Source organism: Fukomys damarensis, unplaced genomic scaffold (genome assembly GCF_012274545.1).
Source record: "Fukomys damarensis isolate Sample0158 unplaced genomic scaffold, DMR_v1.0_HiC HiC_scaffold_39, whole genome shotgun sequence".
Classification (NCBI taxonomy): Eukaryota; Metazoa; Chordata; class Mammalia; order Rodentia; family Bathyergidae; genus Fukomys; species Fukomys damarensis.
The window spans coordinates 84,017,248-84,036,561 of NW_022900951.1; the positions used below are offsets into that span (position 1 = coordinate 84,017,248).

Sequence of the window (19,314 nt, forward strand, 5' to 3'; positions counted from 1 at the left end):
CCTTATCTCTCAGTATATCTAGACACCTGCAGAAAACACTGCTGGTTGCCCACTCCAGTGTCTGTTCTCTTCCTTAATAACTGAATTTGTTTGGGTATAGCAATTTACTCGGTTAAAAAAGGCTCTCTTTTAATTAGAAATGGATAGATTAAGTTTTGGTCAATAAGATGTAAGCAGAAGCATGAAGTATTCTGAGAAGTTTCCTCAAAAGGAAAGAACTACCTTCTTTCCTTTTCTTCCTTTCCGATGCTTAGATTATTATGGCTGAAGCTTGAGCAGCCATTTCGGACAATGAGGCGATATGCTACATATGGTGGGCAAGAAATTGGAAGAAGTTTGAGTCTGTGACAACTTTATAGAGATTCTGTATCAGCCCTGGGCAACTTCAGACTTTTTTTCTAAGAGAGACAAGCTATTTTTAAAAGCAGTTGTTAGCCAGGCATGGTGGTGCATGCCTATAATCCCAGCACTCGGGAGGCTGAGGCAGGAGGGTCACTGTGACTTCGAGACCAGCCTGGGCTACATAGTGAGTTCCAGGTCAGGCTGGACTACACAGTGAGACCCTGTCTCAAAAAAAATAAATAAATAAAAGCAGTTGTTGTTATTTTTTATTATTACAGCCAGAGCTAATCATAATACCATGTCTCCTTCCTCAAATGTCTTGATAAATAGCTCCAGACAATGGGCTGGAGTTTTATGGGTTAAATATGACTAGTTATGGGAAAGAGTAAGCCTTTCGATTATCTCCAGGGATAGCAGCAGGGATTTCTCTAGGTGAGAGTCACAGGGATGCCAGTAATCTGCCTACAGTGTCCCTTCACAATCAGCCCCAGCTGGACCCTACATTATGTCTCTCAGTTACCACAGTAATCCCCATGCCTCGTCTGGTGCCTGACACAGAACAGTCTCAATTACAAACTCTTGTGGATCAGGGCCAGATGGGAGGAGAGAGGGTGGAAACGGGTAAGGGGATTGAAAATGATCGAGATATGTCATACATACGTACTATGTCCTCAGAATGAATGTAAATATCATGTATTGCCAGCATATGCCAATAAAAATAAATAATAAAACTGTTGACAGAATAAATAGTTCTTTGCTTTCATAATTGACATGACCAAGAGGTCAAATTTACTTAAAGTGATTTGAAAGACTTTGGGAAAGCTCTCTCCTCACCCTGTTCCCATTAAAAAATTCTTCCCCAACCCAGCATCACTTGCTACAGTACCTGAAATGCCCAGAAATGCATTTATTGATCAGCATGTGTCAAGCACTGTGTGACATTCTGAAGAATTGGTGGTGCTGGAGATAGCTATGCTTCCTGACTTCAGGGAGCAGCTAGAACATTTGAGACAGAAGCAAAGAAAAACAAGTAAAGGAATCATCACAATCTGGGATAAGTGCAGTGATAGAAAGTATGTCCCAGGATGTGGGACAGCTGTTGAAACAAACTGGGGTACAAAGATCTCTGAGAGGAAAAGAGAGCCGTGGGATAGGAACAAGCAGCTATGCAAAGAGCAGCGCTGGGGATGCTGCTGAGGGCCTCAGGGCCAAGGGACCCATGCAAACAAACACTCTAAAGAGTCTTTGCGGGGAGGAAAGCAGTTCAGTTGGGCTGGAGCTTGGTAAGGGCAGGAGAATGGTATGCAAAAAGGATGGAGAGATCAGTGGAGGCCAGATCACGCAGGCACTTGTAGGCCACAGGAAGGAGTTTGGACTTTATTCTGAGTACTGTGATAAGCCATTGATAAGCTTTAAACAAGGGAACACCATGATCTGTTTTTGCATTAAGAAGGTCACAGTGGCTGCTGTGTGGAATTGGACAGCCCAGTGCAGAAGTAGGGAGACCCATGTGTGAGGCTTTTACCTTCAGACAGGAGAAGAGGACAGCTGCTAACACCAAGGAAGGGCAGTGCGGCTAGACTGAAGTGCAGGGGTTTAGGCCACATGTTGGAAGTTGAGACTGCCAGACTGGGCAGTGGGTGGAATGTGCGGGCTGAGGTGGAGGAGGAATGAAGGTTTCTGGTCTGAGCAGTTGTGTGGTGGTGCCACTCTCCGAGGTGGGTACCTTGGAGGAGGGTGGAGTCATTGCTTTGATTTTGGTCTCATAGATATGAATGTCCTTGTGCAACACAAAGAGTTCTGGCAAAGAGACAGACAAATATTTGAGCCTGGAACTCAGAGGAATGCTTAGGCCAGAAATCACTAATATGGCCTGAAGACCTTGGACCTTGAGAGTAGGTGGAACAAACCAGGGAGAGAAGACAGACCAGAGGCACTCTAGATCATCCTGGGAGAAGGCTGCAAGAGTGACAAGAGGAGGTAGCAAGATTATGTATAGATTATTCGTCATCCCCAAAAGAGAGTTGTGGAGTTTGAGGAGGCCTGATAAACAACACCTCTTGTCTTCTGAGATCAGAATCAGTTAAGAGAAACATGGGAGTCAGACAGGAGATAAGAAGGGGCAGAAAGCACAGGCCGAGGGAACCCAGGAGGTGGAGTGAGTACGAGGTAAGGCCGAGGTGTGCCCTAGTCAACCTTCCCAACTCCCCATCCTGCCTCATATGCTCCCTCCCATGCAACAAGCTCCAGAAGCACAGAGGCTATGTCTGACCTGGTCACTGCTGCAGCCCCTGTAGCTTTCACTGTGTCTGGCACACAGTAGATACGAATGTCTGCTGAATGGTTGGATGGATCTGGATGTTAAGGTTAGAGCAATTCCTACAGATCATCCAAGAATCACCTACACCCAGGCCTCAATCCTAGACCAGTTTTATCAACATTCCTGGGAAAAGGGCATCAAAGTTTCTTTAAATCCTTTCCCTGTGATTTCTATGTGTGGACAAGGTGAACTATTGCTCTGGGTTCCACCTTTCATTTTATAGATGAGGACACCAAGACCTAGACCCAGGGCATCTGTAGTGATCTAACACCAGAGGATGTGTCCTGACCCTGTTGCTGATTGTGAGTGGCTCCCCTTGTTTGGGGAGGGGAAGTTGGGAAAGATGATCTCTAGAGCACTGTCCAGCCCTCACTGCCTTTTGCTGTATTTTCTCATCCTAGGTGTGACTTAACTCACTGGGTCATCACTTGCACCTCAAGATGCTCCTGATGGTGGCTAGGTTAATCTTCCACTTGCAATGACTGAGCCCTGGATTGCAATGAACATCAAGAAAGATGTTTGGGAGACTTTAGGACTACAGACCTAGTCGTTGGTGGTGAATTCATCCTGGCACAGCAGGGGAAAAAACAGGAGAGCCCAGCTGAGGAAGCTCCAATGGGCTGGGGCTGTACTCTTTGCTCCCATTCCTTCTTTTCTAGTTGTTTTGCCCTGCCCACCTCTTCCCTATAATCTCTTTCTTGTTCCTCTCCAGCCCTCTCTGTGTATCTGTATCAAACACAAGTTTTGCTAAGACACGCCTATGTATGGCTTCCTCTGCCTACTCCATAGAATCTCTCATATCTTCCTCTAATTTCTGCTAGGTGACTTAGAGCTTGAAAGTGTGTTGTCACAATGTAGGTAACCAAAAGTGTGCATGAAACTAAAAAGTCTGGAAAATAAGGCCATGTGTGCCTTCTTTTGCTACAAAATGGAGCCTTGAAAAATGGTGATTTCTTGGATGCTCTTTAACAACTTGAGAAGAACTAGATAAAAGGATGAAGAGAATCGGGGGCCAGAAGGGAAACTAAGGCCTGGAGCAAAGAGGTAAAGTACACAAGTCTCATAGCCAAAGGCCTCTTCTTGGCCAGGGGATTTTAATTAGCATCTGGCTTAGAAATGATCCTGTGTGGGCTGGGAACTTAGTTCAGTGGCACCATACCTGCCTTGAAAGCAGAAGGTCCTGAGTTCGATCCCTGGTACTGCAAAAAAAGAAAGAAAAGAAATGATCCTGTGTAACCATATTGTTTTGCAGCATGGTAAACAGGTCTAGGCAGGTTGATGAGTTGCTCAGGGTCATATGACTTGCTAGTCAATACTAGGCCTACATCCCAGGACTCTGGGCTTTTTCTTCCTAGAATATCTCAGCTGCTTCAGCCTTCCCCAAAGTGACCTTTAGGGGATACTTTAATTTTATAAGATGCCAGGACATGTGGTAAGGACTGTGCATGCAGACATGTTCACATCTCATGTTCAGGTCCTTGATTTGCATTTCTTTTTCCACAGCTGTTTATGGAATATTTCTGTATGTAAATATGCTTAGCTCAGCCAGAAATCAAAATTGTAATTCATCACCCCCGTGAAAGGTACCAGCCTTTTCCTACACCCATTTCTTTCAGTGCTTCCATGGTCTCCCAGTCCCCAGACTCAAAATTTTCAGGGCACCAGAGGCTTGGGGAATTAGTGTTTCACAGGCACAGAGTGCCATTTGAGATGATGGTGATGGATGGTGGTAATAGTTGCAGGACAGTGTGAATATATATAATGTCACTGAACTGTACACTTGAAATTGGCTTAAAATGGTTATATCTATATACTGCATATCCATATATATCCATATGTGTGTGTGTGTATAGCAAAAAAATTTCATGCCATCCTTGAATTGCGGCTGCTTTGCTTTCTCATGCTCACCTGACTCGGCTGGTCATGCTGACTTTCATCTAGTGAATGGTCTGCAGACTTTCCCATACTCCAGCATGTCACCAGTGGCTTGGTAAGAGTCAGGGATTCTTGAGCCCTAATCCTTCTGTAGTCTGGGCATGGGACCTGGTATCTACATTTTAAACTTGCCAACAGACCCAATGTGGGCAGACCGCAGACTACGTTTGAAGACATACTGCCTTGCAGTGTTTTTGCCCCTTTCCTTTCCATGACCCTTATTCTTGCCCTGGCTGGCCCTCGTCACCTCGCACCTGGATTACAGCAACAGCTGGCCAGCAGCTAGCCGGCCCCATTTCAGCCACTCCAGCTGTCAGAACCCATCTTCTCCAAATAGCTTTGGCATCGCATCACTTCCCTGCTCAGGATCCTACCGTGGCTCCGAGACCTGTGAGATCCTATGTAAAGTCATTTGGCTTCCAATGCTTCCTTCCCTTCTCTGTTCACTCCTATTCCCCCCAGGTTCTTTGGTCATTTTTTTCTTATGTTAGCCCTTCTGCTAGTTTGGAGGAGTCTCCTTCCTACCTCCCTACCTCCTGCCCCTGGAGCACTTCTGGTTGCGCAGGAGGAATTATAATTCCTCAGATTCTCCATCCCGTTCCTCAGTGCCTCGGTCTTGCCTCCCCCTCATTCATGCTCTGCTGTTCACTAGCTGTGTAACTTTGGGCAGGCTGTTTAACCTGTGCCTTAGTGTTTTCATTTCTCATCTCTAAAGTAGGGATCTTAATAGAACACATATGTTGTACATTTGTGGAGAGGATCAAGAGTCAGTAGATGTAAAAGGGTTTAGAATGCTATATGGCATAAAGTAAGTGCCATGTAAGTGATGTCTAATACTATTCTTAATTGTTGTCATCATTGTCCCTTCCAGCCAGCTCCTCTTTGGAAACCATTTCTGCTTGGAATAGCTAACTGACGGAATTCTCTGTTAAACCTTGCTTGAACTGATGGAGGTGGTTAAGCAGCTAGTATCTGGGTTCTAATGAGCTTCTCTGCATGAGACGACCTGAGGAGCTAAGCTGTCTACAAAGCTCTCATCAGTTCATTAATTTCTAACCAACTGAGAAGAGGAGAGGTGAAATTTGAAAGCAACATTTTCCCAAAATACAAAGGGTGATTGATGTTAGGACATTTTCAAAATAACTTGGGTCCTTGCACTTTGTGAGGCAGGAGGCGGCACCACTGAGCCACATCCATGTACCTTCTTTCTGGAGTGCTTCACCCTACAGCCCAGGTCTCAGTGATCCCGTATCATCTGCTCTCTGGCTTCCTTCTCAGGAGGACTCATAGCAGTGTCTTTCCCTGTCGTTGTCCCCAGCCTGAGAGTGCTGCCTCAAGCAGTTATTTTCTGCTAATGATTTATCCCTACACTTCTGTTCTAGTTTTTTAATTTTTTAATTTTTAATTTTTAATTTTTTTTGAGGCAGGTCTCACTATGTAGTTGAGACCGATCTGGAACTCACTATGTAGCCCAGGCTGGTCTCGAACTCATAGTGATCCTCCTGCCTCAGCCTCCTGAGTGCTCGGATTACAGGCGTGAGCCACCACGCCTGGCTTACTTTTCTTTTTTAGATCAACAGATGAAATTGTTTATTATGTACATGTTTTGAAATATATATATGCATGTGTGTGTGTGTGTGTGTGTGTGTGTATAATTACAATGGTTAAATCTAGTTGACACATGCATTACTATTCTAGTTTTCAATCTCAAGTCTATGATTTGTGGCAAATACAAGCAATCTTTTAAAGGCACCAATGAATTCATATACTGTTTGTCCTTGTTTCTCTCTCTTAGTAAAGACTAAATACCAAGAATTCAACTGCCATGGAGTTGGGAGAAGTCTTAAAAATGTGTTGGGCATTTAAAAGGGGGACCACAGTCCCATGGGATCAATGTAAATTAAGGCCTCTGGCTCCCAGTTTTCTTGCCTGTCACATGGAGGTAGATCATAACTGCCACTTTTTTGAAGAGCAGGAAACAGCGTTCTTGTAATGCTTGTTGCTGTGTTGGGAGGGCTGCCGTAAGGATGGCACAGGGCAAAGTGGCATACCCAGGCAGGGGGTGACTGTTGCTGCAGGTGTCTTTGTGCTGGGCCCAGCAGGACCAGCTGAGTGCAAAATCCCAAAGTCCCTGAAAGTCCAGGAGCCAAATGTTTTTCTACTTTCTCCACTCTAGTTGGTTTTCTGTGGAACAACAACAACAAAGAACTCCTATATGTGAATAACAAACATCTAAAGTTCCTCTTATCTACTCTACTAACCGCAGTGGCTTCAGAAGTTGCAGTGTTTGTCTCTGTTTAGTCGGGGTTGCCTCAGCAACAAAGCTGTTCTCTTTTTACCACTGTGTGACTGAAGGACAATGTTTTTCCCCTTTTTTGTAAAGAGCTTGATGACCAGAGAGGTCTGAGGTGTTGCTGGGGTTTTTGGCTTTATCTGTTTTTTCTCATTCGACTAGAAATTGGCCGTGGGAAGTGGCTGTGGGAAGTCTACCAATGAGTGGAGTAATCTAAAATTCTCTCAGCTTGTTTTGAGAGAAGAGTTTTGGAGTAAGTGGGGATTGGAAAAGCCTGGCCCCATGGGGATAGCTGTCTGGGGGCTTCCAATACACTAGTCCAAAGTTTGTATCTGAACTAGCATCTATGCAATCTGCTTGCCATGACTGAATGTGTATGTGTAAACAATGAACTTCGCATCTTGAGTATGGAGGTTGGGAGCAGGTGAGGAAATTGAGGTCCAAGAGGCCAGCAAGCAGGGGCCAATGAGTAGAGGTTTGCAACATTGTGAAGGGTTCTAGTAAATGGAAAAGAACAGGACATGTATGAACTTGAAAGAGAAGGAAGCATGTCATTTTTATTACATTTGGACAGTGATTAGTGCAAAGGAAGGCGCCAAGGCATACTACTCTTTAGAACCTAGAGGTAGGTGGCTCAGTGAAAATCAAGGAGTTCTGCTTGCTTTCAAGTGGCAAACGGATAGGTATATATGCTACAGGAAACTGAGACTGGCATCACTTTCATAGGGATGATTGTCTCCCTTGGGGACGTAGTGGGTTTAAGACTACGCTTAGGGGCTAGGCTGGGTTCAGGTTAGGGTGAGATACAGGAGACACTAAATGCTCAACAATAACCAATAAAAAAATAGCAGACAATTGCAGAGAAATGGGACCAAGAAAGGGTGGGGGGAGACAGCCCCCAAAAAGAGGTGGAAGGAAGCTAGAGTCAGGAGCCTTGGACTTGGCCCTGCCCACGTGGCTGGGGGGTTTTGTCAGTGAACTTTCAGTAGTGACATGAAGCAGCAAGACTTGAATTCATTTTTCTTTAGGTGGGGTGGAGGAGACAGAGAGAAGATGGGGATGGTTGTCACCTCATACATTTTCCATAATTTTCCCACTAAGACTATCCTTGCTTCTTTGCCAAAATCAGGGATCACAATGGATTAGCTGATGTTTTCAGAAGAAGGAAGAGGCCCACTTAAGTTTCCTTGATTCTTCTCATCTTGCTCCTTCACAGGTATTCTCTGCCCTTTTTGTGGGGGGGGTCTTTTTGAGGGAACCCTTAGGTAACCTCCTAAATCACCCCCTCCAGCTGATAGTGTTAGTTGCCTTGCCAGTCATTATGAAGCTCTCATATGAAAGTGAGACCAGAACAGAGAGAGAAGGCTGCAGGTTTGAGAACAACTCACATAATAGCTGTGTGACATTGGACATGTTGCTTAACTGGCTGAGTCTCAGTTTCTTTACCACAACAGTGAGGGTAAAGAGCATGTCTTTCATATAGGCACTATGTGGGTGACACATGACCCTGGATGTAGCATAGACTTGGCACTTAGAGCTCAACAAATATTTGTTGGGCCAGAAAAACAGTCTCCTCTCACTGGGTAAGGGATCTTTTTTGCCCAGTCCATTTATACTCAGATACCGCATGTATTTTTAGAAAAAAAAGAACAGTTTATTGAAATTTCAAGCTACATTTGAAAAGTCAAAATTCAAATCCTGGAGACATACATCAGGATAAGGTGTCAGAAAGTGGAAAGTATTCACTGTCACAGAACCCCCAGAGACAAGCTTCCAGGGCACATCCCTTAGACCCCAATGGGATCAAAGCTATTCCCTCATCCACAGTAGGACACTATCCTTCTATTAACATGAAAGTCTTCCACAAATTTTTTTTAAGGTTCTCAAACAGCAATGTGAAGTCCAATCTGATCTTCTCTCAACCCCATTCTATGTAGTCAGCACCAGTGAATGGTGGGTTTGGCATTCAAGAGGACTTCACCCGTTTACAGTGGACACATGGGGAAAGGGCTACAGCAGCAAGGCATCTGAGGCCATGTTCGGAGGCTGGCCCCCCTATCTCCCTGTTTTTACTTTTTGAATCTTTAATTTAATCTATAGGACAAACTTGGATCAAGTAGGTAAATGAACAGTCAAAAATTAGCTTTAAGACATAAGGGACCAGTCAGTACTCCCCAAGCGGGTTAGGCCCTTCAACACGTAGGTGTATGTGTATATGTATACATCGCTACACTAAGATAAAGATCTAGCCCCATGGGTATATATATGCATTTATGGCTAACCAGTAAAACTATGCCAAAACTAACCAAACAGAACTTTGTAAGCGGTCATCCCAAAGCTGAAATCCCACACTGGGTTGTGCACAAAGCCATGCATTATACCATATTAACCAACAGAAGGCTGACTTGGCTCAATCTCTCTCATCTGTGCCCCTTGCTTTGGCGAGGCAGGGGAGAAGAGAGAGGCTGCCTCTGCTTAAAACACAAGTGGCTTGCTTCTTCATAGGAACAGTCTTTGTCAGGTGATGCTAACTGAAGATGTCCATGGAAATGAAAACAGATCCCTTCTACTTTCTCCACCAAAGTGGTATCACATCTCAAACTACCTTTCACCATTGCTAGTTGCAGATAAATTGCCCAGGTCATGGGAGCCTCTAGGACATGGTGGCATTAGAGGCTCACTGGCTTAGGATTACGAGGCCCCATGCAACTCAGCCTCCAGAGACCTGGCTGCTCTTTGTCAGGGGTCTGTCACTGGAGAGGACCCAGGTGGCCATGTCCTTGAGACATCTCTTGGCACCAGCTATGCTCGGTGTAAAGTTCTCCACGTGAGATGACGCTTGGGGAGCCAAAAACAAACTGGAAAAAACTAGGTACAACAAGTTTAGTGGCTCTGCCCACCCTTAAGGACAGAGCCACTTACACCGCAGAACCATCAGGGGCCTCAGGTGCTTGTGCGGATTCAGGAGCTGGCTCTTCAGGGGTCAGCCTGGACTGGAACTTCTCCAGCTGCTCCGGGCTCGCCAGGGTCTTCAGGAGGGTGTTCTCACGTTCCAGCTGGGAGTTCTTCTCTACCAGCTCCCGAATTTGCTCCTTCAGTATTTCTACTTCCTCTCTCACAGCATACATCAGATGATTCTTCACCAGATCCTGCCACGGACGAAATGACAAGAAAGCCATCCTAGTGATCATTGTCTCTGCAGACCTTTAACCTTGCCATCAGTTGCCTGTGCTAGCCTTCATGTCACTGCCCTGCAGCCTTCCCTCAGCATGCTGGCCCTGCAGCCCAATTCTGTGTGTACCCTTCTCTGAAGTACTTACACCCTAATTGCAGGATTTGGGTCAAGCCAGAGGTGGGAGCCTGGTTTTGATCTAGATAGCCCCGCCTCAAGTTTCTAATGACTTTCAAGTGTGGCTGTTTAGCCACCTTTGAGACTTCTGCTGGCTGCTGCTTGGCCCTGGTACGCACCCAAATCAGGGGTGGGAAGGGGATACCTGTAATGTACCCCATACCACTAGTTTGCATTACAAATCTTCACCAAGAAAATAAAATTGGCATTTTAGAGTCCCGATCCAGCACAATGAGTCACAACTGTTCTGCAGCCTAGATAGGACACAAGACACTTGCTCTAGGGTAAGGTGTAGAGATTGCTACATCGTCTCTGAATGTAATGACTGCACTAGGGGCAGAGAACTGTGTCATTAGGCACCAGAGCACAATTAAGGGCTTCTAACTACAGGAAGCCCCACCCTCCTGCTGCCATTTTGGCTGCTCAGTGGAATCTGACCTCTACCTAGTGTGGAGAGGGAGAAAGGGTGGGGTGCTTTGCTTTCTGTTTCCTCCCAACTCCTGACCCTTTCAGAGCTCTGCAGAGACACTGCAGTGCAATTGCATCCAATGAGCTCCAGCCCCTTCCAACTGCCGGATACAGACAAATGAGAGTCTCAGCTCCCTGTCCTGCACAGACCCAGGAGGGAGCCAGAGGCTGCTGCAAAGCCCTGGGATGGAGGTGTGCGGAAGGAAGGCAGGAAATCAGCAAGAGCAGACCTGGAAGTGCCCTAAAAAGTGTCAATCTAAGCCTACCTAAGGTCTTCAGGGAGGATGGGAACCAGCCACAGGGCTTCCCTGGGCTTTTTGGCTAATAGCTTTTGCACCCACCCTCTCAGTCAGTCCTGCCCAGAGTTACATAAGCAGTACAGCAGCTAAGTCTGGGGATGGAAATGACGTGGGGATACCACTCACCATGGCCTGTTCAATCTTGTTGTCAATGGCCACCACGCTGGCTCCTGAGGCACTGTAAAGACAAAAAACAAAGCGACCCGTTACTCACCCAGATCCACTCTGAGTACCTGGCAGCTGTAGCCAAAGTCCTCCATCTGCCCAGGCTCTTCCTTTCTCCCGCCTCTCTGGCCCCGGAGTTCCAGGCAGTTGGTCATCAGGTCCCTGTGTGGTCCCAGCAGGAAGCTGCACTTTCCCACCAGGGCTAGATCTATGCAGCTGTGCCCAGAGCTCCAGCAGACCCGGGCAGCATGCGCGTCCTGGGGCGCATTGGCCAGCATGGCCAGCTCTGGCGATATACAGACAATGGGGGCCTACAGCCCAGGAAGGCCCCAGCCAAGGGCCCAGAAGGTCCACGCAAACCTACCAGGATCGGAACCTAGCTACCAATTCCTTTTGGGCTAGGAAGCTTCAAAGCTTCAGGCCTTCTCCTCAGGGATTCACAGCCAGCCCGTGCCCGGCCCTGGCTGCCACCCTTCTGCCTCCACCTGCCTCTGTGGCTGCAGCAGCTGCTTTTCAAGGCGCAGCGGCCACAAGGACACTCCGACCGAGGATCCCGGGAGCTGCGGTGACCCCCCTTCCTGCGTCCCATACCCCCGCCCCTTCCCAGGATGCTACTCCTCGGGAAACAAGGACCGGCGGCGCACTCCTAGCTGGGAGATCCGGCTCGGAGCTCAGCCCCTGCCAACAGCCCGGCTCGGCGCGGGAGCTGGGGCCAGTGGTTACCTGTTATCCAGTTTAACGGAAACCACATCCCCTCCAAGCAAGGAAGAGAAGAAGGAGATGGAGAAATTGTGCAGCTGATAGACCGCCACCTCCATGGGGGTCTGATACATTTCGGTGTTCATGGCTCAGGCTGCTGGGATCTCTGGCCAGGCTTCAGGCTGGGCTGACTGGGCGGCCGCTGGCTGCTGGCAAGCTGCACCGGGCTGGGCTCTGCGGTGGAGTCTGGCCCCGGGGCTAGGAGGGGGTGAAGGCTGCCGAGGGGACCCAAAGCCAAGCAAGGGCTCAGGCTAGAGTTGAAGGGAAGTGACTCGAGGAATGTCAGTGTGTCACAAACTCCAGGACTGCTAGTCCAACCCAGACTCGGAGATATTTTGGCTCCTGCTTCTTTATATAGGAGGAGCCTGCCGCGTCACATGGCGTCAGGGGCCATGCAAATGAGTCCTGTCCCGGGCTTTGTGGCCCAGTTAAACCACATCCCCTCCCTGCACCGTGGGCTGGGACTGTAAACAGTTCAGCACTTTCTTGTGCCAACTGGCATCTCCAAAGAGGACTCTGGAGATTGGTAAAAACCAAACTGGAGCAGATTTCTAGAGAAATAAAGAAATGCTTAACATCAGGTTGAAAGCCCTCAGTAGAGGGCGGTGCTGCTTTAAAAAGCGTTTCTTCAGGTGTCAGCCACCCTAACATGGATGGCTTTGCAGTACTCTCATGGGTCACACTCCCTGCATATCCACCCTCACCCCTGGGAACCCCATCTGCTGTCAACTGCCCCCTCAGTCTCTCTCCTGCATGCATATTTTGTTACCTGCATGTTTGCTTTCAGCAAGACAGCTGTTCCCTCAGTCAGCCAGATGGCCCACCAGCCTGCCCCAAGCCCTAGGATGCATCCATTCAGCTCTTCCTTGGAATGTACAGGTGTGGGAGGACCTGTCTGTGTGCTGACATGTCCACAGATGGGTGACATGCATGTATACATACATACATGAAGTGTGCACTAATCTGTGCATACGTGTGTATGAAGGAGAGGGTTTCAGGAACTTGGATAGGTGGATGAACATTTATGGGAAGCAGCTAGGTGGGTGAGAGAAGGTGGGAGGAGACAGGATATAAGAGTGGGCACTACAGAGACCACAGATGTCAGGATTACTCCCTTGGTCTCCACACCCTACTCTGCAAGGAAGTACATCCAACATTATGTACTATCTCATGTGCCCATTTTTAAATGAAATTGTTACTTTCCTATAAACAGCAGATAACAAGAAAACTACAAAGCAAGGCTATACATAAGGGACTCCGAGAAAACATCTGCCTTGTGATGCGTCCAGCCATACATATAGCAGTAGAGGATGCTTCATGAACAAAGCAGATTCCAAGCCACAAGTAAAATGAAGTATATATTGTCTAATAAGAGTTACATTTTTGATCAAATACATTTTCATTCTTTTCAGCTTTTAAATTTAAGAAATAAGGAGAGGCTTGAAGTCCTTTCCTCTACTCCTTCCTATATGACGCCTCCTGGTGGAGAAAAATAGAACTGCATCCAGAAGGAGTAAACTGACAAGGAAAGGGACAGGTGATGCAACTGCAGATGTTATTTACACCAACCTAGGACCATAAGAACATTGGGTTCTACCACATATACAAAACAGTACTTTGGATGAAGTTAAGTCCAGTACCCATGAATCAGTGCTCCACAGGCTGTGGTCCAAACAAATATCCTAATGCAATCATGTTATTGGAAAAGTACTGTGGCCTCTTATCAGCAAAGAAGGTAATTATTATTTGCTTCAGGATATTTCTCTTAATCAGGTACCTGGTACCGACACACTGGCCAAGGATCCAGCCAACCCCAGTCTGAAGGCTTTGATTTCCTCCTGGCTTCTAGTGCAGTCATGTCACTGAACAACCAACTTTTTTTTTTTCTTTTGTACCGGGGATCGAACTCAGGACCTTGTGCTTGTGTTGTGAGGCAGGCCACGGAACCACTGAGGTAAATCTCCAGCCCACTGAACAACCAAGTTTTAGGTGATGATGTGGGGCTCCTCTGATAGACTTCAATGGGGGTAACACGTAGGCAATGGCTATTAAATTTGTAAGGAACTGACCAGCAGAACTACCCAAGTAAATCTGCTGCACAAGCCCAGTTAACCTCACTTCAAGTGAGAGATAATGCCAATCTTAGGACGTTGTTAATTTCAGCTTCTCTGAACCTGCTGTTTGCACTAAGCAGTGTGTAGTTCATAGAACAAAGTGTAGATTTATTTATAGGTCATCAAGAATGTTATCTGGGAAACCCTCTTACATCAGGAGCTTCAGTGTTATTAAAATTCACTGACATATTAACCAACCCTCTGTGCCACCTACAGATTTCTTGGTTCAGAAAAAGTCTCTGACTTACCTTTCAGCAGCTTGCTAGTTTTCTTAAACTAATGTTACCTACTCCAAAAGTCCAAGGGAGATGATGGGAAGGGAGGGAGGGAGGGGGGCTGGACTGGCAGAGGCAAAACACTGCCTGGAAAACAGGGCACAGGACAGAAGTAAAACAGTTCTTTTGAACTCTCTTATATGGAGACAGAAGCAAAGAAATCCAGACAGTTTGGGGAGGGAAGGGGAAAAGGGTTAAGTTTGCTAGCAAAGCTACATTTGAATTGTTCACTAATTATACTCCAATTAAAAAACAAGCTGAGTTTGAGACTCACTGACCATAATTGCTACCATTAATGGAGCATCAGCTATGCGCAGACACTGTGCTGGCTGTGCCACAAACTGCAGTGTAGGCACCATCACCACCATTTTTCAGATGAAGAAATCAAGGGTGTGAGAGGCTGCCTTGAAGTAGGTTTGTTGAATGAGTGGAGGTCCAAATGAATGACGAGTCAAGCCAGTTAGAGAGGCAGTTAGTTGGAGATGTCAGAGAGTAGTAAAGAGAAAGAAAGGGTGAGGAGTGGACAAAGCATCCCAGGATGGCAGCAGCACTATTTGAGAGGTCCCTAGGCCAAATTTCAGCTCTGCAAGCATAGTCAGCTCTTCTGACACTTGGAGCCATGACAAATATCCAAGCTGTCCCGATGAGCATGAGAAGAGGGTGAGTTCACTTACATTAGTTCAAAAGGCAGTGGAGCAGTCCTCAAAGAAGGCTACGTCTGACTAATAGGAAATGTTAATGAAACTGGATGGCTTTCGGAATGGAATAGGTAGTCCAGAGGTATACAATATTCCAAATGAGGTGTACGGTCTTGGAATAACAAGAATGTCCAGTCAAACCATGAGCTCCTGGGGCCCCCACTCACTGGCTCCGTAAACTAACCCATCCCCCGCCCGTTCTTGCTGTGTTCAGCTTTCAGGAGAATGAAGTCTACAACAAGAAAACAAGCCCATATCAGGGATTTAGTTTTAAAAACCAACTTCAAAAAGGGGTCAAGGGTTCAGTCCATACTCAGGTTAAGCTTATATCCCCTCTCTACCTCTAGTTCTGTTGTGTGAGAAATGTTCACCTTGAAGCCTTATGATACTCAATTACCAAAGAAAACGACTAGATTCCAGGAAGGGATAAAAGAAAACAATGGAATTCAATGTCTCTGTAGAAGTATTTTCTAACAACAAGGACTAGGGAGGTATATAGGGACATAGGACAAAGGATGGGGGGGGGACCCAAGGGGTTTTCTGATTAACCCTCAGCACACCAAAAATTTCTCTTCCCAGAGAAGCAGTACCAAACCGTGCAGTGGGTGGAAGCTGTGCTATACATGGTATCTATTCTCTGATCTATGATTCCTGAGTAATGTGCTTATCCTTGAGACTCTCAGTATCCTTGTCCTGTGGAGGTGGGACCACACAGGAAACAGTGGCCTAGGAACTTTACAGCCCAGAAATCCCAGTGTTCACAAATGCTTCCATATTCTTCTTCTTACATCCCACAACTTACAATGTAAGCTAGATCCAAACCCTGGCACAGCAACACCTAACTGATGAGGCAGGCCCTTCACCTGGTCCTAGTTCTAGCCATGAAACTCTGCAATGAAACAAACAGCTCAGCCTGCTTCTCTCCGGGACAACTTTCTAGTGGAGGGTAGCATAATAAGGATGGGGCCGACTCTCCCCATTTCAGCGGGCCCTGGAAGTCAACTTATTCTTTTGAACTGAAAAAGTGTCTCAACATTCCCACTGGTCTGTTCCACTTAAAAAGCCAGACTCTCTAGGACAAAAGCCCTTCCTACTCCGGGTTCCCATGGGACAGTGGAACAGTGACTAGGCAAAGTCTGAGCAGCAGAAGTCTCAGGCAAGACCTCAGCATGTTGATGAGGGATGGGGCAATAGGCTCAGAGTGGGTATAGCAGGTGGGGAGAGGCAGCAGTTCTTTTTGTTATACTTGAAGCAATGTATACCACACAGCCAGATGGAAATTATTTATAAGCAAGTCTTCCTTATTTTCTATGGGCAATGTTCTACCCAAGGATTTGGACATGTTGCCAATAAAACACAGGGTCTTATGTTAGAAGAAGCAGAAACAGACATAATGCAAGAGATGTCGGACAAGCCACAATGCAAACACTAGGTTAGGAGCTGGAAAGGGAAACACGAAAAGGATCCTGAATGCTACCGCATTACTACTGTGCTAATGAGATGGGTTTAAAACTCTCCCGACCCCATACTCCTCCACCTCAGTCCCTTTCTGTCTGAGGTTCTGTCTAGTTCTAATTACTTACTTGTCCCTTTTTCTGAAGAGGCTGGGGGAATAAGGAGGCTGAAATGCCATAGTTTAATTTGTCCTTGCTTCTCTCTTCTCTCTTCCCCTCTGGTTCCACTCCAGTGTAGAAGACTGACAGGAAGGCCAATGCCACTTACACAGTTACTTTGGCTTCATGGAAAATCCCCAAATCCAGAAGGAGGAAAGCAAGAAGGAAGGACAGTGACAGAGAAAGTGCCTTGTTCTCTGTGGATCATGTGAGTTGTCCTGCATGGCTAGGGCCCAGAGCCCTGACTTTGGGGGACAGGATTGAGGAGAGGAGGATGGAGATGCAGATGCAAAAGGCAACAGAGGGGTGGGAGGGAGCTCAAGGAGAATCTTGGTGGAGAGATGGACACTCTCTCGAAAAGCAGCTCTTGCAAACGATTTTGGGCACACCCTGGCACTAGATGATGGCAAGAGCAATGAATTGTGCCTTTCAGCTCCCTCCTGGACAGGGTCCCATGTGAGCTTCACAAACATTCTCTGAGTGACTCTAGGGACAACAGGCAGAACCAAACCCCATTTCAACAAGTCATTCTATTCCACCCACCGTCATTCAGAGAAATCAGAAACTACTTTTGTGAAATCTCCTCCATCACCCCAACTTTGGTAGCTAACTATGGAGAGGTGTTGTCCTGGTATCTCGGCAGGACAAGAGTTACTGGCAGCTTATTCAGGAATGCAGTTTAAGCTCAGTAGATCTTAAATTTCATAAGCCTTGTGTCAATATTTATGCCTGTCTCTCTTATGCTATGCCTTGCAGTTTGGAAAATTTACCTCCATAATTTTTCCAAGCCTTCCTCTCATTTTCCTCCTCCTTATTATCTGTCGACAAGTATAAAATTACATATTCCTGAAAAAGAAGTTTGTAAATTCAACCCCGGTAAACAGAATGACAGTCCTTCCTCCTCTCCATACTCACTGTCATTCACATTTAATTCAGTTAAAATCAATTTGGTTCAAAGTTGACTCAGTGCTTATACAAAGTTCAAAGCACATTTCAGGCAAATTAAAAAATAAACTGTAATACACGTCAAACAATTGTGCTTCCTTCCAGAATAATGACAAATTTTTAAGTTTTCTCCACTGGTCAGAGCTTAATGAATAACCAGGAAAAAGCCTAGGGTCTAGAGGTACACAAAAGCTATCCTGAAGTTGGGGAGGGCCACACCAGTACATCTCTGGATTATTAGTTCACTCCACCAGATGGGCTGTTTTTCTTCAGTCCACCCTGTTCTTTGGCAGGAGCCCACCTGGATGGTGGTAACACAACAGCTACAAAGCCTGAAGTTTCTGTGTAATACTTTGGGCAAAAGAGTCCAGGGACAAGGCACATGTATTGTATTTTCTTTCTGAATTGCCAGTCCCTTCTTTCTGAGAAGGGGATCTCCTCTCTCTGCCAACTTCTTGGCCTCCCTCCTTTGGCCAGCTCTTAGTCTTGTCCTTATTCCATCTCTATTAGTAGCAGATGCCAAGATTCTTTGCTTTCCTCCACAGACCAACAAGCATTATCAGATAAGCAAACAGCCCCCCTCATCACAACCTATTCTCTAGAAAGCTGGGGTACTGCAGCTTTTCAGGGCCCGGGAAAGAAAGCAAGAACATAGCCACTCTCCAAGTTCATCTGCACTAGCCCTCTACCAGCCTATCTGTGCTAAGGAGACACTGGCAGGGCCTTTCCTCAACCCCTGTCTCTGTGGAGCCATCCCAAGGGCCAAAATTTCAAGTGATTTTCTCTGGCAGTTGCCAGGGTTACTTTGAGAGGCATATGAAGGGCTTGCAGCTAGCTACCAGCAATACCGGGAAGATGAGAGCCAGCTCTCTACAACTCTTGGGGTTGTAGAGCCAGCAGACAAGGAGCATATGAATAGGGCAGGGGCTCTGAGGTGGACTACCTGGCTTCCCTGCACACCCCACTACAGAATGGGTGACCTTTGAAGTGGCACAGGTTCCCTATGAAACAAAAACATGGTTAATAATGATGGCCTCTCAGGGACTCTGGCTTGTTGATCATGATGGGTAAGCATTCTGAGCCTCTGAAGGCCCTCACATTGTATTCCTGAGGCATCGCTTACCTCACAGCAGAGCTATGCACCATGGGCTCACTTGATGTGGCTCCTTGAACATGTGAAGAGCGGCTCTGCAGGGACCCCACCCCCACCCCTGCTTCCTGGGTGGAAAGAATGCAGCCCAGCTAGGCTGTGGGGGGAGCAGCAGTGAGGAGATAGGGCACACTACTCCAAGAACAAAGAAAGGAGAGAGACAGGGTGAACCTCTCCCTGGGCAAGGCTCCCCAACTATGGGAACAGTGCCAGGGAACTCAAAGGACTGCTTGGAGGGGTTAAGGAAGGCCTCCTGCCTGGTTTGAGAATTGTGGATGCGGAATACATGCACATTATCAGGAAAAAAGAGATGCTCCAAGCAAACACACACTGATGCAAACACCTTCTCCACCCTTTCACACAGTCTGATTCCCTGACAGAATCCGGCAGAGAAGGCCACAGTGTGTCTCTCTTTCTGCTGTTGTCAGCTTCTCCATCACCCCAAATGGATAGTAAGGCCAAAAGATATGACAAGATGGAAATGCAGGGGCTGGGGGTTTAGCTCAATGGCACCAGGTATGCCTCACAAGTGCAAGGTCCTGAATTTGATCCCTGGTACTGAAAAAAAAAAAAAAAAAAAAAAAAGAAA

General features: G+C 46.6%; 1 protein-coding gene and 1 long non-coding RNA gene across 6 annotated transcripts in view; one reads left to right on the top strand and one right to left on the bottom strand.

The window, feature by feature from the left end:
- Window positions 1-2,307: 2,307 nt before the first annotated feature.
- LOC104853744 lies at window positions 2,308-8,094 on the top strand. Its single transcript, XR_004515813.1, has 4 exons — window positions 2,308-2,511; window positions 2,886-2,964; window positions 3,064-3,706; window positions 8,020-8,094. It is a non-coding gene; the product is annotated as an uncharacterized LOC104853744 (long non-coding RNA).
- A 228-nt stretch (window positions 8,095-8,322) lies between these two features.
- Window positions 8,323-19,314, bottom strand: part of Tsc22d3 (TSC22 domain family member 3) — a 62,931-nt gene continuing 51,939 nt past the window's right edge. For 2 of the 5 annotated variants that reach the window (XM_010611874.3, XM_033760241.1), the window contains exons 3-4: window positions 11,133-11,184; window positions 8,323-10,039 (exon numbers count right to left, since the gene is read on the bottom strand). In XM_010611874.3, the coding sequence (XP_010610176.1) occupies window positions 9,809-10,039; window positions 11,133-11,184 (283 nt within the window). In that variant the 3' untranslated portion in view covers window positions 8,323-9,808. Of the gene's footprint in view, window positions 10,040-11,132; window positions 11,185-11,535; window positions 11,654-11,894; window positions 12,283-16,600; window positions 16,737-19,314 lie in introns of those variants that run through there. The other 3 variants (XM_033760242.1, XM_010611879.3, XM_010611888.3) reach the window with 3 other exon arrangements.